The sequence below is a fragment of the Myotis nattereri genome, assembly GCF_964212035.1.
Source record: "Myotis nattereri genome assembly, chromosome: 14".
NCBI lineage: Eukaryota > Metazoa > Chordata > Mammalia > Chiroptera > Vespertilionidae > Myotis > Myotis nattereri.
In genome coordinates this window covers 17,823,863-17,845,883 of record NC_138089.1, presented here as the reverse complement: position 1 = coordinate 17,845,883, position 22,021 = coordinate 17,823,863, and the positions used below count along the sequence as shown (strand labels likewise).

General features: G+C 39.9%; 1 protein-coding gene across 1 annotated transcript in view; it reads right to left on the bottom strand.

The window, feature by feature from the left end:
• The window catches only part of DNAH12 (dynein axonemal heavy chain 12), a 244,444-nt gene that overhangs the window by 19,690 nt on the left and 202,733 nt on the right, over positions 1 to 22,021 (bottom strand). Inside the window, exons 59-66 of the mRNA XM_081105960.1 lie at positions 21,617 to 21,809; positions 16,836 to 17,028; positions 13,332 to 13,504; positions 12,035 to 12,175; positions 7,609 to 7,767; positions 7,299 to 7,443; positions 522 to 672; positions 60 to 313 (exon numbers count right to left, since the gene is read on the bottom strand). Of these exons, the coding sequence (XP_080962086.1) occupies positions 60 to 313; positions 522 to 672; positions 7,299 to 7,443; positions 7,609 to 7,767; positions 12,035 to 12,175; positions 13,332 to 13,504; positions 16,836 to 17,028; positions 21,617 to 21,809 (1,409 nt within the window). The remainder of the gene's footprint in view (positions 1 to 59; positions 314 to 521; positions 673 to 7,298; positions 7,444 to 7,608; positions 7,768 to 12,034; positions 12,176 to 13,331; positions 13,505 to 16,835; positions 17,029 to 21,616; positions 21,810 to 22,021) is intronic.

The following is a 22,021-nucleotide window of genomic DNA, read 5'->3' as shown; positions in this document are numbered from 1 at the left end:
GATACATATGTAACAGATAATTAAATAAGTGTACTGAACTCCATAGGAAATAATCATACTTTTGGAGATGGATAACTTGTAAGCCAAAGCCTAAAGGAGGAGTTACAGACATCAGGGGAAAAATCTTCACATATTTTTTCCAACATGGGCATCCAGGAGACAGCAAGGTGACAATTCTGTAGGCAAACCCAAGTTCCTTCTTCTATTGCTGCTTTAATCATTTTTGTTGCAATTGGTCCTTGTCCCTGTCCCAGTGAAATAGCTTGAAATTTATTTCCAGTCATAGCTTTATCATTTGCAAATTTCAGCAGGCCTAAGAGGGCACAAAAAAAATGGTTTCACTGCTTACTCTAAAATTATAAAATATGGCTTATGTTTTTAGTAATAGGTATTTAATTGGAAAATTTTAATTTCCTTTCCTTATAAGTACTAAATTTACTGACTTACAGTCATATAAAAGTGGATATTAAGTATGATGATTTATTTATAATTTCTTTAAAGTTGATAGCATATACACTTACTGGCCATGGGATCTGCTCCAGGAGATAGCACAAAAATTAAGGGAATAGTGCAATTTGAATCCCAGTAACTCTTTGTCAAATCAAATGGTGGAGGCTCTACAAACTTTTTCCCCAGTTTGTCAGTTACATAATTTGTTATAGCTGGAGTTATCTGTTAAAGAAAGAAAAGTTATGATTTTTAGAGTAATTTTTATTTCACCTAACATCTTTATTACTGAAAACCAACAAAGAGTAAAATATGAGTTTAATGGCCAAGAAAAGCACCCAGCGTATCACAGACAATGCATAATTTATTTAATACATAAAAAGTGTCTATAAATTGATTAAATAAGACTAACAATCCAAAAGAAAAATGGGCAAAGAACATGAACAGTCTACAGAAAATGAAATAGAAATTGATCTTAAATATATGAAGAGATGTTCAACCTCATTCAGTATAACAGAGACCATAATTGTCCCCCTTCTTTGTCTCCTTTTGGCAATAGAACCTCAAGTTGTTTTTTTTTGTTTGTTTGTTTGTTTGTTTTTTTTTTTTTTTTTTTTTTAAATTTTTATTTTTTTATTTATTTTTTTTTTAAATTAAATCTTTATTGTTCAGATTATTACATTTGTTCCTCTTTTTTCCCCCCCATAACTCCCCTCCTCCCAGTTCCCGCCCCACCCTCCGCCCTCACTCCCCACCCACTGTCCTCATCCATAGGTGCACGATTTTTGTCCAGTCTCTTCCCGCATCTCCCACACCCCTTTCCCCCCCAAGAATAGTCAGTCCATTCCCTTTCTATGTCCCTGATTCTATTATAATCAACAGTTCATTCTGTTCATCGGATTATTTATTCACTTGATTCTTAGATTCACTTGTTGATAGATGCATATTTGTTGTTCATAATTTGTATCTTTACCTTTTTCTTCCTCTTCCTCTTCTTAAAGGATACCTTTCAGCATTTCATATAATCCTGGTTTGGTGGTGATGAACTCCTTTAGCTTTTCCTTATCTGTGAAGCTCTTTATCTGACCTTCAATTCTGAATGATAGCGTTGCTGGATAAAGTAATCTTGGTTGTAGGTTCTTGGTGTTCATCACTTTGAATATTTCTTGCCACTCCCTTCTGGCCTGCAAAGTTTCTGTTGAGAAATCAGCTGACAGTCGTATGGGTATTCCCTTGTAGGTAACTGAGTTTCTTTCTCTTGCTGTTTTTAAGATTCTCTCTTTGTCTTTTGCTCTTGGCATTTTAATTATGATGTGTCTTGGTGTGGTCCTCTTTGGATTCCTTTTGTTTGGGGTTCTCCGCGCTTCTTGGACCTGTAAGTCCATTTCTTTCACCAGGTGAGGGAAGTTTTCTGTCATTATTTCTTCAAATAGGTTTTCAATATCTTGCTCTCTCTCATCTTCTGGCACCCCTATAATTCTGATGTTGGTACGCTTGAAGCTGTCCCAGAGGCTCCTTACACTAGCCTCGCATTTTTGGATTCTTTTTTCATTTTGCTTTTCCGGTTGGGTGTTTTTTGCTTCCTCGCATTTCAAATCATTGACTTGATTCTTGCGCTCCTCTGTTCTGCTGCCGGGAGTCTGTATAATATTCTTTATTTCAGTCAGTGTATGCTTAATTTCTAGTTGGTTCCCCAATATAACATCGAGGGTCTCATTAGTTTTCTTGTAGATCTCATTAAGTTTATCGGCGGCTTCTAAACAGTTCTTGAGAGACCTTAAAAGTGTGGTTCTGAACTCTAGATCTTCCATTGACAATTTTGTCCTGTTTCTTTGTCTCTGCATTTTGTTATGCTTCCTTGGTGCACCCCCTAGTGGCCTTTGTGTGCAGTCTTGTAGCTAATTCCAGGGAGGGTTTGCCCTCCAGGCCAAGTGGCTATGAGAATCAGCTGTGTCAGCAGTGAGAGAACTTCTGTCCTCTAGGGAGGTGCTAATCTAGCCTTTGCCTGAGGCTATCCGGCAAATGCCTCTGTGCAGGGCTTGGGCGGGGCTGGTCGCACAGGATCAACAGGGTGGGCCAGAGAGAGCAGATATGGCCGCTCTCAGTCCTGTCCCCAGGGGCTCTGCCTCTCTGAGTCCCAGCAATGGCTGCAAAGCTCGGAGGGAAAGCTGCACTCGCTCTGACCAAAGCCAGGCAGTCCCGCTTCTCCCGTTTGAGTCTGGGTCCCTAAAGACTCGCCCGGATCTGGAGCTCAGAGTCTGCGACTCCCTCCCGATTGAAAACGCCAACCGCGCCCTCCGCCGCCAGCCCGCTCCGCGCGCGCACTCCGCACCTCAGAATTTGACTTCAGCACTGCGCCTCCTCTGAGTGTCCGTATGCGTTTCTCTTTCCTCCTAGTTGTAGGACTTCCACTCAGCCAGCGTTCCAGTGGTTCTGGGTGATGTCCCTCTGTCTTTTAGTTTCACTTTTGAAGTAGTTGTTCAAAGCAGCAAACTCCCGCGTTAACCTATGCCGCCATCTTGGTTCTCCCAACTTTAAATTTTTTTTTTTTTTTTTTCTGTTTTTTTTTTTTTTTTTTTTTTTTTTTTTTTTTAAATATATTTTATTGATTTTCCACAGAGAGGAAGGGAGAGAGATAGAGAGCTAGAAACATCGATGAGAGAGAAACATCGACCAGCTGCCTCCTGCACATCTCCTACTGGGGATGTGCCCGCAACCCAGGTACATGCCCTTGACCGGAATCGAACCTGGGACCTTTCAGTCCGCAGGCCGATGCTCTATCCACTGAGTCAAACCGGTTTCGGCAGAACCTCAAGTTTTCCCAACCTTTTTTTTCCAGCTATATGTGGTCATGTACTAAGTTTTGGCCAAGACAAATACAAGTAGAAATTATGAGTGGAGCTTCCAGATCTGCTAATCTAATAAAAGACAAACATACAAATTGACTGCACCTTCACCCTGCCTTAAGCCATGCCCACCAGCCAATCAGAGTGACTATATGCAAGTTAACCCAACGAAGATGGTGGCTGGCAGCCACGGAGCAGGAGCAAGCAGGAGCAATCAAGTCAAAGATTTAAAATACGAAGAAGCAAAAAACACCCAACCTGAAAAGCAAAATGAAAAAAGAACCCAAAAATACGAAGATAGTGTAAGGAGCCTCTGGGACAGCTTCAAGCGTACCAACATCCGAATTATAGGGGTGCCAGAAGAAGAGAGAGAGCAAGATATTGAAAACCTCTTGGAAGAAATAATGACAGAAAACGTCCCCTACCTGGTCAAAGAAATAGACATACAAGTCCAGGAAGTGCAGAGAACCCCAAACAAAAGGAATCCAAAGAGGACCATACCAAGACACATCATAATTAAAAAGCCAAGAGCAAAAGACAAAGAGAGAATCCTAAAAGCAGCAAGAGAAAGAAAATCAGTTACCTACAAGGGAGTACCCATATGAATGTCAGCTGATTTCTCAACAGAAACTTTGCAGGCCAGAAGGGAGTGGCAAGAAATATTCAAAGTGATGAATACCAAGAACCTACAACCAAGACTACTTTATCCAGCAAAGCTATCATTCAGAAGTGAAGGCCAGATAAAGAGCTTCACAGATAAGAAAAAGCTAAAGGAGTTCATCACCACCAAACCAGTATTATATGAAATGCTGAAAGGTATCCTTTAAGAAGAGGAAGAAGAAGAAAAAGGTAAAGATACAAATTATGAACAACAAATACACATCTATCAACAAGTGAATCTAAAAATCAAGTGAATAAATAATCTGATGAACAGAATGAACTGGTGATTGTAATAGAATCAGGGACATAGAAGGAGAATGGACTGACTATTCTTGGGGGGGGGAAAGGGGTGTGGGGGGTGCGGGAAGAGATTGGACAATAATGGTGCACCTATGGATGAGGACAGTGGGTGGGGAGTGAGGGTGGAGAGTGGGGTGGGATTTGGGTGGAGGGGAGTTATGGTGGGAAAAAAGAGGAACCAATGTAATAATCTGAACAATAAAGATTTAATTTAAAAAAATAAAATAAAAAAATAAATAAAGAAGCTAAACAAACCCCAGAATAAAAAAAAAAAAGAAAAAAAAAAAAGGAGAGGCTGGGAGCTTCCATCGCCGGCCAGCCTGAAAATGGCCCTCAGCCCCTCACCCAGACTGGCCAGGCACCTCAGTGGGGACCCCCCCATAAAAGGGGTGTGGCCAGCTGGAAAATAGCCATCAGCCCCTCATCCAGGCTGGCCAGGCACCCAAGCGGGATCCCCAACCTGATCCGGGACACCCTTCAGGGCAAACCAGCCGGCCCCCACCCGTGCACCAGGCCTCTATCCTGTATAGTAAAAGGGTAATATGCAAACTGACCCTAACAGCAGAAAGACTGGGAATAACTGGTCACTATGACACACACTGACCACCAGGGGGCAGACGCTCAATGCAAGAGCTGCCCTCTGGTGGTCAGTGGGCTTCCACATGGGGGAGCTCTGCTCAGCCAGAAGCCAGGCTGATGGATGCCAGTATAGTGGCAGTGGTGGGAGCCTCTCCTGCCTCCTCAGCAGCACTAAGGATGTCTGACTGCAGCTTAGGTCTGCTCCCTGCTGGCAAGTGGACATCCCCTGAGGGCTTCCGGGCTGCCAGAGGGATGTCTGACTGCCAGCTTAGGCCCATTCCCCCGGGGAGCAGGCCTAAGCCCGCAGATGGTCATCCCCCGAGGGGTCCCAGACTGTGAGAGGGCACAGGCTGGGCTGAGGGCACCCCCCCACCCGAGTTCACAAATTTTTGTGCACCGGGCCTCTTGTATGTGCATAAAAGGATAACAAAAAGCAGATGACATTAATTGCTTGAGGGGGAAGGGTGTTGAATAAGTCAGAGATGAAGACTGGAGGTACACTTTTCATTGTATTCATATATTCATGTGATTCAAAATAGTGTTTCAGTTTTGAACCACAGGAATATGTTACTTACTTACAAACTATATTAAAATTAAATAACAATAAAAATGCTATTCATTAAGAAAATAAGAATGGAATGGCAGAAAAGAGGTCTGATTAGTTGAGGTAAGAAGACTATCAAAGTGTACTTTTGTCATTATTCTACATGGTACTAAAAAGCCACTAAAGGTTTTTCAAAAAGGAGCTCACAATGATTTAGCAGGTTTTTATTTCTTCCTTTAATAATTTCCCATGAACAATGATGAAATCTTTTTAATTATTTTACCATTAATACCAATTACAGTTTTTACCTAGCACAGTAGATTTTCAACATACCTTTTAAGGAAGGGACACAGAGACCTTGCTTCCAGTAAAGGCCCCAGAAGGGCTACACTTAAGAAGTTGAAGCTAAATTATCCATTGAGTACAAGCTATTCTCTACACCTGCCCTAACAAATCTTAAAACAATATTTGAAAGGAAAAATCTGAATTCAAGTAATTGAACTATGTAACTAAAGGGGTTGGCAAACTCTTTTCTATAGAATGCTAGATAGTTAATATTTTAGGATTTGTGGGCCACATACAATATCTGCTGTGTATTCTTTTTCTCTTTCTTTTAAACAATCTTTTGTATTTTCTTAGTCTTCTTCTTTTTAGAAATAACCCTTTAATATATAAAAACCATTCTTAGCTCATGGGCTAGACAAAATTAGGTCATGGGCTGGATTTGGCCCACAGGTTTTGTTTGCTAACCTCTGAACTAGCAGAACAAAATTCAACAATCTTTAAAGGAAGATAACAATTCAAAGCATCAAAAATGTCCATCATCTAGTGAAGCATTCCTGAACTTCCCAAGAAGCAGTAAAATGTAATATAAATTTAAAAGTAAAATAATTAAAATAAGCAGATCTAGAAATGATGGAATTAGCAGTCAAAGATTTAAAAACTGTTATTATAACTGTGTTTAAGTATTTAAAGGAAAACATGAACACAATGTAAAGAGAGACAGAATCCTATATAATAAAGAGCTAATATACTGATTAGGCTGAACAGCAGAATGACCATCCAGACAACCTTCTGGACGAAGCTGGGGCTGCGAGGGGCTGCGAGGGCTGGCTGAGGCAGCTGAGGTTCTGAGGGCCGATGGGGCTGCGAGGGCCGAGCCCCTTACACAAATTTCATGCATCAGGCCTCTAGTGTGTGTGTGTGTGTGTGTGTGTGTGTGTGTGTGTGTGTGTGTGTGTATGTATATAAAGATATGAACTTTCTAGAGATGAAACATATAGAAGTTAAATAAAAAAATTGGATGGAATTAATAACAGATTAGATGCCACAAAAGAAGAAATCAGCAAACTTAAAAGATAGCAATAGAGCCCAGCTGGGTATGGCTCCGTGATTGAGCATTGACCTATGAACCAGGAGGAGGTCATGGTTCGATTCCCGGTCCGGGGCACATACCCAAGTTTTGGGCTCAATCCCCAGTGGGGGTAGAGGGGGGAATGCAAGAGGCAGCCGATAGATGATTGTCACTCCTCATTGATCTTTCTCTCCTCTCTCTTCCTCTCTGAAATCAATAAAAATATATTTTTAAAAAAGATAGCAATATAAACTATCCAAACTGAAGCACAATGATACAAAAGATTTAAAAATAATTAACAGAGTATCAGTCATCTATGGTATAATATCAAGCAGTCTAATGTACATTTAATTAGAATAATGGGTGGGGTGGCTAAAAATATTTGAAAAAATAATTGCCAAAACTTTATCAAGTTGAAGAAGACTGTAGATTTATAGTTTAAAGGAGCTCCATGAACCCTTTTGAGCATCTGAAATAAGGGTTAAAGAACCAAATAACAATAACTTTAAACCTAGTACTTAAAAACGCCAAATTATCTGGTTCCAAATGGGACATATTTGTCTTTTACCTTATCGGGTCTTAAGCACCGAAGAATTATTATTTTCTGTAGTTCATTTAGCTTCTGATTCATTGGTTCTGGTAAAACAGCATTGTGTGGCTCTTTACTGTCATATATTTTCTGCCATTCATCTATATATTCACAAAAATGTGACCTAAAGGAAAAAAGCTTAATAGTTATTCTTTCATTGGGAAAAATTTAAAGAGAGATTGTTGAGCAAGGAGATGAATCAAGACAGCTATAGAACCATTTAAAAATTACTAGATTACAAATTTATCCATCACTCTTCAATGCTAAATCATCAAGTTTAAACAATTACCTGAGTCCTTGGAAGGCAGGAAATTCACTAGCACGACAAATTTCCTCCCAGCTTTTATCCTGTAACCATGTTGGATCAGGATTTTTCTCAGCACTCTTAAGACTCACTCCTCCAGTTAAAAGAAACATAAGTTCCTGGTAGTCGATCTCTTTCTTTGCCCTGTATTCCCAAAAACAAGGACTGTTGTAAATTGTTGATTTTAAAATTGAATAAATTTCTGCTTCTATAACTTGGATAAAATAAACAGAAGTGAATTCCCTGACTAGAAAACTAAAAAAAAAAACCAAAAAAAACCCCAAAAAAAACCGAAACAACTGTTTTTGGAAATTATACAATAGGCAGTACAGGACTGAGATCCCTTAAAAAAGGGAGACAAAAAAGGTGATTCTTAGGATTTCCTCAGCATCTGCCTGGATACACATTCCAGACCACAATGCAGAGAGCAGATGAAGCTCTGAGCTCGGCAGTACTGCTGAGCTGAAGAGATCTCTATCAGGGTTAAGAAAGGCTGAGGTGACTGGAATATGTGGGCAAAATACCAGAGAGGAGGCAGATACACGGGAAAGAAGCTCTGGAAACCTGCCTACGTTTACTAAATTCTAAGTTGTGTGTGAGTAGGTAAAACTCCAGGAGGCCTGGCAACGAATTTCTGGGAAGCTGTAGACTGAACAGCACCAGAGCTCACACAGAACTAGAAATGAGTTTTTGCCAACTCGAGTTGAATCTTTATTCAAACCAGAGGAATTCAGTTCAACATCAGAGGGATCACACCTTAGTAGTGAAGCTAACATAGCCTTAGAATAAAACTGCCTTCAGAAAGCTAAAAACAAGCCTTGAAAAGATAAAGCTAATCCAGTAGTAATTTAATTGACTGAAAAAGTAAAGTCTAATGCTCTTTAAAGGAATACAAAAAACTCAGCATTGATCAATGTAAAATTCACAACATCCATAAGCAGGAGAAAAACGAGTCAATATGTACATAGAAGAGATAGTGATGATACAAGAAGCAGACAAAAATGTTAAAAGAGCTATTATAAATATACTGAAGGAGATAAAATAAAACATAAAGATAATGAGGAGAGCAATACATTAAACCTCAAACCTCAATTTAATGGATTTGAGATTCAATGGACAAAATTTCCAGTCTGTATGTCATATGTGAAAATTAATACCCTGTTATTTTAAAATGCTTTTAACCAAAATTTGCTTATAATCAACAGGTTATTTTTTGTTATTAATTCACTGTTATTCTTAACAAATTTTAGTGAACAGGCCATATATTGGAAAAAAACATTGTAGTACTTTTGTCAACATAAATATTACATATCTATAATATAGTCTATATATTTAAATCCAAGAGTCACCGCTCATAAATGTCCGGGAATGATTAGCACGTGATCACACTCATGGTGTGACTTTCTGTAGCAGTTTCTTTCTTCCTTTTTTTTTTTTATCCTTAAAAAGTATATTTTTCCATTATTTTTAGAGAGAGTGGAAGGGAGGGGGAGAGAGAGAGAGAGAGAAATACTGATTGATGTGAGAGACACACATTGATAGGTTGCCTCCTATATGTGGCCCTGGCGCTGGAGATGGAGCCTGCAACCAAGGTACATGCCCTTGACTGGAATCGAACCCAAGACCCTTCAGTCTGCAGGCCAAGGCTCTATCCACTGAACCAAACCAGCTAGTGCTTGCGGCAGTTTTAACGCTTGCTAGCAGATGTTTCAAAGTACACTAAACCACATAGTTTTTTTAAAAAAAATATTTTTATTGATTTCAGAGAGGAAGGGAGAGGGAGAGAGAGACAGAAACATCAACAATGAGAGAGACTCATTGATCAGTTGCCTCCTGCATGCCCCCTCTGGGGATGGAGCCCGCAACCCAGGCATGTGTCCTGATCTGGAATTGAGCCGTGACCTCCTGGTTCACAGGTCGACACTCAACCACTGACACTCAATCACTAAGCCACTGCGGCCAGGTCATGTATACTTACTTTTAATTACACAAACGTGCCTGCATAAGTAAAAACAGGTAAACTAATTTGTCAATTTTTTAACATACACATTCAAAAAATCTACTTTATTATATAATGGACTTTTGGTTTTAATGGACCCCCCCCCTCGCCCAAATTAGTCCATTATATTGAGGTTTACTGTATAGAAAATAACCAAATACTGTTAGGCACATTCTCTACCTTTTCCTTGCACTCCATTATGCCCTGCTTGTGATTCTCGCCATCCCAGCTGTTTTCCTATTAGTCTCATTTCAAGTTTTGCAAGCCATGACAATGGCTTTCAGTTTCCAGTAAACTGCCTCACCTAGTTTCTAGTGGACCACCCACAGTTGGCCCCTTCCTGCACCTCCCACCTCTCATAAAGATCCCACTCTCCCTACTCTTACACCAACATTCAGGTCTCAGCCTGCTGTGAGAGAATGTAGTAACACTAGAGGCCCGGTGCATCAAATTTGTGCATGGGTAGGGTCCCTAGGCCTGACCGGTGATCAGGGCTGATCTGCGGGGTGACTAGTGAGGCGACCGGGGGTAGGGGGGTCCCCACTGGCACCCGCCTTGGCTGGCCTGGAGCCTGAGGGCTGGGGGCAGCTCCTGTGTTGAGCGTCTGCCCCTGGTGGTCAGTGTACGTCATAGTGACTGGTCGTTTCACCGGTTGTTCCACTGTTCAGTTGATTTGCATATTAGGCTTTTATTATATAGGATTTCTTAAATTCTTACAGCATCGCCTGCCCTGGCTCCTGTTGGCACAGACCTAATAAATGCAATTTCTAGCCATAAAAAATACAAAATCTAAAATATTTAACTGATTCCCTTTCCCCCAGATGTACAGAACTTGAGAGGATTCATTACTAGTAGACCTACACTATAAGAATGTTAAAATTTCAGGTAAATGGAAATTTGGATATACATAAAAGAATACAAAGCTCCAGATATGGTAAATATATGGGTAACCATAAATGGCTTTTTTTCTTTTTAAGTATCCTTAAAAGATAATAGATTATTTAAAGCACAAAATAACAATGTATTGTGAGATTTATAACACATGTACAAGTAAAATATATGACATTACATATATAGTTTTACCTGAGATAGACAGTGAAAAGTTAAAAAGTGTACTATAATCCTAAAGAAATCACTGAAATAAAACAAAAACTATAGCTAGCAAATCAACAAAGAAGATAAAATCCAATAATAAAAAATATGCAATTAAAAGAAAAGCAGAAAATGAGGAAATGTGGAACAAAGAACAGATGAGCAAAACAGAAAACAAATTGTAAGATGATAGATTTAAATATAACTCTATTATCTCATTGAATGAAAATGGTCTAAGCAATTTCCCTAAAGTTAGTAATTATCATATGGGATAAAACAAGCAAGACCTAACTACGTGCTGTCTACAGAAACACAGTTTAAGTATAAAGGTACAAATAGCTTAAACATATAGCCCAGTCGGTGTGGCTCAGTGGTTGAGCATGGACCCATGAACTATGAGGTCACAGTTTGATTCCTAAGTGAGGCACATGCCAGGGTTGTGGGCTTGATCCCCACTAGGGGGCTTGCAGGAGGCAGCCAATCAATAATTCTTTCTCATCATTTGATGTTTCTATCTCTCCCTCTCCCTTCCTCTCTGAACTCAATAAAAAATATTTTTTAAAAAGTATGCAAAATATATATACCATGCTATCAGTATTCAAAATAAAGCTGGAGAGGCTATACTAAAAGTATATTTCAGAGCAAAGGGCATTACCAGGGATTTTTTTTTTTAAAGGCCAAGTCAATTCATTAAGAGGATATGACAGTCCTAAATATCCAATAATAGGATCAAAACACATAGCACTATTGACAGAACCACAAGGAAAAATCTCTGTAGAAATTCCAAACCTTTCTCAATAACTGCTTAAACAGGTAGACAGAAAATCAATAAGGATATAGAAGATATATAGACCAGCTTGACCTATTTGCCTTTTTAGAAATTCCATCTCAGAACAGTAAAATACACATGCTTTGCAAGAGTACATAAACATTCTAAAAGAGACCACCTTCTGGGCCATACAATGTCTCATTGATAAAATTTCTAGAATAGGAAAAACTATGGAGACAGAAAGCAGATTAGTGGTGAGGGCTTGGTGCGTGGCAGGAACTGGGTTGAGGTGGGAAGTAGGAGGATAAAAAGGGGGACACCTGTAATACTCTCAACAATAAAGATTTTTTAAAAAGAATTTATTGAACTGTACATGAATATTTTATAAATGTTCTGTGTGATCTAAAATTTAAAAAATCAAATAAACATAAAACACTAATACTATTATACAGGAATATACAGGTAAAATCATGAATTAAGCACAGCAGTCATCTTTAGATATTAGGTATTCCAAGCAGGCTTTTAAAACAAAGAAAAAGCAAGTAACTTACAGAAGGAGATTTGCACATAATAAAAAGGAAAACAACAGCTTGTCCTTCTCAAATAGCGATCGGCATATATTACAATATAAGTTGTATGTGAAGTGGTCATTTAAATATCGGAGGCGCTTTTCCAAGATTTTTGATCTGTTACTAAAAGGTTTTAAAAAAGAAAAATATGTTTAGTCAAACAAAACTAAGATAAAAGTAAGTAAAATATGAATTAACATGCAAGTTGTTTTTATTTTACCAAAGTACCCACTGTTAAAAATATACTACACACACACATACACACACACACACACACACACATATGTAAAACTGATGAAATCTGAATAAGCTCTCTGGATTGTATCAATAAATTTCCTGGCTGTGATATCTATAATAATAAAAGTGTAATATGCTAATTAGACTGGACAACCTTCCGGGCGAAGCCGGGGCTGCAAGGGAAGCCGGGTCCCGAGTGCCAGAGGGAAGCCAGTGCTGGCAGCCAGGGGAAGGAAGGTCTACTCTTGCACGAATTTTGTGCATTGGGCCTCTAGTTGTACTATAGTTATGCAAGATGTTACAATTGGAGAAACAAGGTGAAGGGTATAGGGACCTTCCTGTACAATTTTTGTGTGTGTACAACTTCTTGTAAATCTTTATACAAAAAATAGGGTATAAGTCTATGAAATATGGTTTAACCATCTCTCTATTTTCAAAATTTTAAATTTCATATTGTACTCTAAATGACTGGAAACAATCAGTTAATTAAAACACACACCTACTGAATCCTTAAAAATTTATTTTTTTAAATTTATTTCAGAGAGGAAGGGAAAGAGAGAAACACCAATGTTGGGAGAGAATCATTGATTGGCTGCCTCCTGCATGCCCTCCACCACAGGGGATGGAGTCCGCAACCCGAGCATGTGCCCTGACTAGGAATTAAACTGAATTGAATCGTGACCTCCTGGTTCATAGGTCCATGCTCAACTGCTGAGCCATGCTGGCCAGGCCCTACCGAATCTTTATTAGTGTGAGGATCTATGCTGGGGATGGAACTGTATGAGACAAAGGATTATAGCCGGGCCATATATTTAAGAGAGAGAAAAACAAGACTAAAGCTAATCCCTTTATGTCTAAATCTTGTGTAAATGTGAAACAAGACTAAAAATAGAAAAGCTTGCTCTTTCTTCCTTTCATTCACTTTTCCATATTTTTAAATGTTCCACATGAATATTACATATTACACAAGTAATAAAAAAGAAATGGAAAGGATGGTGAAAATCCAACCTAGAGAGTATGAATGAAGCTAGAGAAAGTTTACCTGTCATGAATAGAGTTGATATAAAGGTTCACAAACCAGCTAAGAGAGTACTGGTACATAGGATCAATGTTAGCCAGGTCTGCAATGCTAAAGAATAATACTGATGAATGTTTAGCAATAGGTCTATATCCTTCTCGAGACTCTGCTATTTTGAGTTCTGTCTTTTCTGCAATCTAGAAGAGGAAAATAAAAAAAAAGTGTTTTAATTATATTTCTCATGTGATTAAGTTTATAGTTTTAAAAATAGCCACTTAACTCAATGAGAAAATTATAGAAGCATAGTTTACAAGAAAGGGTTTTATTATGCTAAAAGCTAGAAAGGAAAAAAAGGGAAGGGAAGGGAAGGGAAGGGAAGGGAAGGGAAGGGAAGGGAAGGGCAAGGAAGGGAAGGGAAGGGAAGGGAAGGGCAAGGAAGGGAAGGGAAGGGAAGGGAAGGGAAGGGAAGGGAAGGGAAGGGAAGGGAAGGGAAGGGAAGGGAAGGGAAGGGAAGGGAAGGGAAGGGAAGGGAAGGGAAGGGAAGGGAAGGGAAGGGAAGGGCAAAAAGAGAAAGAAAGGAAAGAAAGAACTATGGAGGGAGGGGAGAAGACCAGAGGCTTATAGATTAAAATTGTGATAACTCACCAACCATCTCTTACTTGAGAAATACCTCAGCTGTAAATCTTTGCTCATTTTTTTGCCTGAATCTTACATGTGTCTACTACAGTCATTCACCCTCTTTAAGTAGGTCAGAGATAGAGAAGGAGAGGGAGAAAGAGAGATAGAGAGAACGTGTGGATGTTTAAGGTGCCAACACGTACGTGTACCAGAACCCAGCACAAAGTTTAGGGGCAGAGTAGGTATTCAGAAATATTTGTTGGCTGATGGTTTTATACATTAAGAATACTTTTTTTGTCAACTGGCTTCTGATATGTTTAACTTTCCTAGACTAATAGGGTTGTAGATATTCAACTCCAAAAGAGAAAAATTTCTCCAAGATAACAGCTCTTCAATTGACAACTCAATCTGATAGGTTAATATTCTACAGGAAAAATGTGTAGAACATTTTTACAACCCACTTTCCCTCTTTGGAAATACTAGCCACAGACTCTGTTCAATAAGTATGCCTATGTAGTCATGTTTATATTGAACTAGAGGCCTTGTACACAACATTCATGCACTTGGGGGGGTCCCTCAGCCCAGCCTGCACCCTCTTGCAGTCTGGGACCCCTCGCCAGACATCCCCCAGGGGTCCTTAGCTGCTGTGGAGGTGGGAGAGGCTCCCATCACCACCACTGTGCTCATCAGCCATGAGTCCAGCTTCTGGCTGAGCGATGCTCCCCCTCTGGGAGTGCACTGACCACCAGGAGGCAGCTCCTGCATTGAGCGTTAGCCCCCTGGTGGTCAGTGCGCATCATAGTGACCGGTCATTTGGCTGTTAGGTCGATTTGCATATTAGCCTTTTATTATATAGGATGATCCCATTTGTAGCTGATTCAATCAGGTGTTATGAATAGAATAAGGCCCAAAATAAGTTAAGCAATTTTCTCTCCAAATGTTTCACCCTTTACGAGCCTCAGAAAATGAAGTCAGGTGGTACTGGGCATCAGTGCTAAAAGGTAATGAGACCAAAGTTGTTTTCTATAGGCCAGATAAATGTAGGAGGAAACAGACACAAAAGTTTTACAGAAGAAATTGGTCTTCAAGTGGAATAGAGAGAACAACACAAATTAGAGAGAGGGGAAGAGACAGAGATCATAGAAACTCAATGCTTTCCGTTTATTCCTGAGTCTTGTACATACTTTGTATAATTGGGAAAATAAAATATCCTCTTGCATAATTTTAATTTGAGCTAATTTGAGTGGGTTTCTCTTTCTTGCAAACAAACTTACCCTAAAATTACACAGTACTAACCACAATTAAAAGTAAGTTTTAAACCTCAATTTTGACTATAAAAAAGTAAAACAAAGTTATCAACAATGGAAATTAATGACATTTTACATAAGAGAGCATAATCTTAGTATTCTCATTTAAACTTGTTATTTAAAACATATTTTTTCATCCATCATGGGACCCCGCCAGAAAGACATGATTTCTTAAATTTCTTTCTCTTTGTAAGATAAAATTCTGGAACCAATAAATACTTATATCTCTGTCCCTCTTGGAATCTTAATAGGAAATAAACTGATAAATTCTTCTTATCCTTTCTCCCCTTGAACAAACAGCATAGTGAGGAGACAATAAGTTGTTTCTGCTTTGATGGACAGGGAAAGAAGGGAGACATTATAGAATACCTCAGCCATGGTCCACATGGGGAGCTGCCATAGGATATTACTTTAAGATAGTATTCTTTTGGCTCTTCTAAAATAAAAACAAGCAAAAAAACCCCACAAAATCTCAAAAACAACAATAAAGAAAAACAGTACATCTGAACTGACAGTCATTACCATCACTGTCACACAAAACTAAACCCATCCCAAGGGAAAGTGTGCCTAAGTCTTTTAATAAGTCCTCTATGTTAGAGGTGCATGGGGTGGGGAACAGCAGAAGGGTACTGAGCAATTAGTGCAATTTCTATTTAGGTTTAAAAAATTTTTAAAGTTATCCTAATATTAAGATGTGCTTGATTCATTGGGTGGGCCAAGGAGGATCAAAAGTAAATCAATAACGTTAGCCTATAGAAGTCATTCTGTAATATCATTTTCTTGTGTGAACTTGGGCTTCAACTACTATTTCGGGACCTTAGTTTTCTTAACTATCAAATATAGAAAATAACTGATAGCTAAGGCATATCTACCTATAATTCTGTAGGATTCTATTAAAAATATACAATATGAAATTACCATTTGGCTGTCATAGATAAAATTTGTAATCAATACTTTATTCGTTGTAGATCTCTTGTCTTTCTTCCTTCACCTGCCACTCCTAACTCTCATACCTTTCTCGTTGATGAGCAAATGACCAGGCAATGGCAGAAAAGCATCCTTATTAGTTCCTAAAACCACTTAATGTCCAATTAGCCAGCAATTACCTCCACACTTCAACTAGGAACAGAGGCAAGCCAAATTCTCAGTTTTTAGGTGACAGTCAGTTACATTTGAATGAAACAGACTAGCTTGCCTTACCTATGCAATAATAAAAATATATTATATTTTATGTATTTTAACAGCTTTACATGTAATATTCATATATAAAAAACTTTGCTTTTCTCCAATTTAAAAATCTAAAGAATTCAAAAATAAGGCATTCAGTATTTGAAAAAAGTACAGATTTCTAAAATGTGTATATTTTGTCATGAATTTTTAAAACTTTCATTTTAAATTTATTTCTCTGTGTAAGATACTATACAAGTCTGACCAGGATTTGAATAATTCAACACTAAGAAATACTTTGTGAGTTAAAAATTAGTTTCTGTTTTTGTATTTTTATGAATTCTTTTCCTTTCCCAGTAAGCCTAGTATAGCATTTTCTTAAGGCACCCGGAGAAAATTGTTAAGAATCAAAAGATTTCTAGGATTCTTTTTTCACCTGCTGTTTCTTTGTTATCTCATTGGACATCATTTTAGCAGAGTCTAAGACTTTAATTGCACTTTCATCTTCTAAAATGTTCCCTTCTGAAGATGATAATGTTTCCAAAATTCTCTTCTCTATATCTTTTAGCTGTTTCTTATTAGCTGCAGACTGAAGAATAAGAGCATTTCTTTCCTCTTCTAATTCTGGTCTAAAAGATAAAAACATGTAGTCTAAATTTGTAGTATTTTATCTAAATTCATATTTAAACATTAGACATCACAATATTATAGACACTTAAATAATTTTGTAGACATGTAACATAAACTAAGGTGATTAATCTCTTAATCCTAACCTAAAATTACTTCCATTCAAATAATAATTTGAGAAATTCAAGCAAAAAAGCAATAACATGTACTGTGGTGAGTCTAAGAATATAATAAGTTTATCCATATGGTGTAGCCAGTTACGTGAGAATAAGAACTGGAGAAGACCTAATGAACAAAATAAACTGATGAACAAAAAAAATCCAGAGACATTGAAGCATGCAACAGGCTGACATATTTCAGAGGGAAGGGGGGAGGGGGTATGAAGATATTAACCACTGAACTTATATGCATACTAGAGGCCCGGAGCACAAAATTTTGTGCACTCGGGGGGAAGGGGGGGTCCCTCAGCCCGGCCTGTGCCCTCTAGCAGTCTGGGACCCCTCGGGAAATAACGACCTGCTGGCTTAGGCCTGCTCCCGGGTGGCAGAGGGCAGGCCCAATCCCTAGGTGCAGCCCCTGGTCGGGCTCAGAGCAGGGCCGATTGGGGTGTTGGGGCGCCGCCCCCTGTCATGCACAGAGCAGGGCGGATCGGGAGGTTGCGATGCCACCACCAGTCACGCTCAGGGTAGGGCCGATTGGGGGGTTGGGGCACCGCCCCCTGTCACACTCAAGGCAGGGTCGATGGGGAGGTTGCGGCGTGACCCCCTGTCATGCACAGAGCAGGGCCAATCCGGGGGTTGGGGCACTGCCCCCTGTCACACACAGAGAAGGGCCCATCAGGGGGGTTGGGGCTCCGTACCGTCATGCACAGAGCAGGGCCCATCAGAGGGTTGGGGAGCTCCCTCCTGTCACGCACAGAGCAGGGCCCATCAGGGGGTTGAGGAGCTCCCCCCTGTCACTCACAGAGTAGGTCCGATAGGGGAGTTGGGGCACCATCCCCTGTCACACACAGAGCAGGGCTGATCAGGGGGTTGGGGCGCTGCCACTCTCACACTCAGGGCAGGGCCGATTGGGAGGTTATGGCTCTACCCCCTCACACACAGAGCAGGGCCCGGGGGGGGGGGGGGGACATTGTGGCCCCGCCCCCTGTCACACACAGAGCAGGGCCGATCACGGTGTTTGGGCGCTGCCCCGTCATGCTGATCCCGGTGCCGGGAGGCCTCGCGGCTCCGCTGATCCCGGTGCTGGGAGGCATATTACCCTTTTACTATATAGGGTAAAGGCCTGGTGCATGGGTGGGTGCCAGCTGGTTTGCCCTGAAGGGTGTCCTGGATCAGGGTGGGGATCCCCACTGGGGTGCCTGGCCAGTCTGGGTGAGGGGCTGAGGGCTGTTTTCAGGCTGGGGGTGACTGAACTCCCAAACGCTCCTTTTTTCCTTTTTTTTTTTTTTAATTCTGGGCCAGCTTTAGCTTGAGGCTTGGCTCCAGCTCTTAGGCCTCCACTCCTGAAAGTAGGTTTCTGGCCTTTGCATACAATGTTGTGAATCTGCTGGCTGAAGTCCAGCGGTATTTGTTACAATGTTTGAAACTGCAGGCTCAGAGGCTGCAGGCCGCAGGCGGGGAACGTTGGTTTCCTCCGTCACTGAGGCAAGCAAGCCTCATGTTAGTTTCAAGCTGCCTGGCTGCCGGCCGCCATCTTGGCTGACAGTTAATTTGCATATCTCGCTGATTAGCCAATGAAAAGGGTAGTGGTCGTACGCCAATTACCATGTTTCTCTTTTATTAGTGTAGATATGCATAGCACATGGGCAGACAATAGTGCGGGGAAGGCCTAGGGAGGGGACAGGAGCTGGGTGAAGAAAGTCAGTGGGGGAGTGGGGGGAAAAGGGGGACATCTGTAATACTTTCAATAATAAAGATAAATTTTTAAAAAAGAACTGGAGATGAAACTTCTTATTTATTCCTTGGCATTATCATATTCCATCTAATTTTCATTGTTTCTTCTAAAATAGCAGATATAAAAAGGACCACTTATTGTACAACTGGCTCTGGGGTGGGGCCAGGGGCAGGCTGGAGGGGACTAATGGGGGAGAAAGAGGGACATATGTAATACTTTCAACAATAAAGATTAAAAAAGAGAGAGAGAGAAAAATCAGAAGAGTAACCTGAAAAAAATTCTCTCTTTGTCTTTAACTTTTGGCTTTTTAATTATGATGTGTTTTGGTGTTAGTCTCTTTGGGTTCCTCTTGTTTGGGACTCTCTGTGCTTTCTGGACTTGTAAGTCTATTTCTTTCACCAGGTAGGGGAAGTTTTCTGTTATTATTTCTTCAAATAGGTTTTCAATATCTTGTTCTCTCTTCTCCTTCTAGCACCCCCATTGTGTGAATGTTGGTGTGCCTGAAGTTGTCCCAGAGACTCCTTACACTATCTTCATATTTTTGGATTCTTTGTTCTTTTTGCTCTTCTGATTGAGTGTATTTTGCTTCCTCATAGTCCAAATCATTGATTTGATTCTCAGAATTTTCTACTCTACTATTGAATCTCTGTAAATTATTTTTTATTTCAATTAGTGTATGCTTAATTTCTGACTGGCCCTTTTTCATGTGTGACATTCTCACTAAGAACCTTGAAAGTCTCACTACGTCCCTTGAAGCTCTCATTAATATATTTGATCATCCTTATAACCATTGTTTTGAACTCTGTAGCTAGTAATTTGTTTGCTTCCATTTCATTTAGTACTTTTTCTGGAGATTTCTTCTGTTCTTTTGTTTGCGACATGTTTCTTTGTCTCTGCATTTTGGCTGCTTACCTGTGTTTGTTTCTATGTATTAGGTAGAGCTGCTATGTCTCCAGGACTTGGTAGAGTAGCCTTGTGAAATAGGTGTCCTATAGGGCCCAGTGGCTCAGCCGCTCCAGTCACCAGGGATGGGCCCTTTAGATGCATCCCTGTGTGGCCTGTGTGTACAGTCTTGTTGTAGTTGAGCTTTGACTGCTGTTGGAGTCACTGGGAGGAATTGACCTCCAGGCCGATTGGCTATGAGGACCAGTTATGTCGGTTCTTTGGCCTCTGATTGATATGTATGGAGCATGCTGATGTCAGATGCTGCTTGTTTGAGAGATTTTATGAAGGTCTGAAGCCTGGGCCAGGACAAGCCATTCATATGGAAAAGCTGCTGCCTACAGCTTGGGTGGGGCTGCAAATTGGATGGGGAAGGGTCTCAGGGTGGAGTGGACAGTGTGAGCCAGGCTGATGGAAACTCAGATATGGCTGCCAGTTAGCTCTGCAACAGTGGAGGTCTCAGCATAGGAACTATGACCCCTCAGAGCACCTCTGTCTGGGAGAAAGCCACCGCTGAGTTCTTGCTCCAATGCCAGACAATTCAATTCCTACCTGTATGTCCCTGGATCCCCCCAAGCTGCTGCCCCAGCACTGGACCTCAGAGGGAACAAGTTCATGTAAGTTTGTGCACCAGCCCTTTAAGAGGAACTGCCTGGGTCTCCAGCAGCCTCTCTGTCACTCAGCCATAAACACCACTGGTTTTTACAGCCCAAAGTTACAGGGACTTCTATTCCCAGCTCTGGCACCTTGGGCTGAGGGGTCTGGTGGGGGCTAGGATCCTTGCTCCTCTGGAAGGCCTCCACAGCCAAGATATCCCTCCCGATTAAAACAACGCCTCATGTGGGTGTAGGACCAGGCTGTTCTGCTCCTCCACTCTTCCTACCAATGTTCTTCCTTCCTTACTTCTCTATTTGTAGGACTTCCATTCAGCCATATTTCAAGTGGTTCTGAATGATGGTTGTTCTGTATTTAGTTGTAATCTTGATGTGGTTGTGGGAGTTGGCAAGGAGGCATTTAACTACACAGCCATCTTGGTTCTCCCCCCAGGAAGCAATTATTTACGATTAGCCCCTCCACATATATTTTTCTCATTTAAATAATAACATATGCTATTAATAAAAATACATCAATTATGAAGAAAATAGTAATAATTACCCATAATCTTAGCATTTGAGGGATGATCACAGTTAATATTCTGGTGTAATCTTTACCAATCTTTACTGCATTCATCATTAACTTTGGTTTTTACAAAATATTACCCAAACTGTATATAGTTTAGTATCCTATTTTTTTGTTCTTATCCTAAGTATCTTCTTATTAATATCCTGTATATGTATTTGAACATATTTCTGATTTCATCCATAGAATTCTTAGGGTGAAATTTTTTGGCTCAAACAATCAGAAGTCAGAAATTATGGCATGTCACTTGAATCTTACTACCCATATTAAGAGCCCAATATAACATGGTTGATTTATAACTTGCTTGTTATAGAATAGATTATGTAATTATTATATAAAGGATTATATAATTATATAAAGGATTATATAATTATATAATTTGTATAAAGGATTATATAAAGGATTATATAAGTATATAATTATATAATTATATAAAGGATTATATAATTATTTAATTTATAATAACAAGATATAAAATTTGACAAGGTTTTGAAATAATCACATAATAAAAGTATTAATGGCCTACAAATATTTCTCTCTAGGCAATCGGGAAGCAACTAAGAAAATACATACCTCTCTTTTGCGACAACAATACCTAATAACTGATCTTCAAGTCCTTCTGGAGTTATCATGAAATTAAGCAAAGACAGTTTTGTAGCTAGCTCTGGCATATAGTGTGGATTTCTCAGTTTTGTGGTGATATAAAACTTGAAATCAAAGGAATACTCAATAATGATTTCACCAAGCCTGATACAATCAATGCCACCTGTATTTCAGAAAACAAATGAATAGTCAGTAAGCTAAAGTTGCATAACTCCTCCCCCTGTGTTAAGACCTTTCCCAGGTTACTAGTAATTTACAGGGGAATACAGATGTGACAAAAGTCACAGACACGGAGGCAAGTAAACAGTTATACTGCAGGACTATTCATTCTTGGGTAGTATAAGACATTTTCTCTGGTCATGAAGCCTTCTAAAT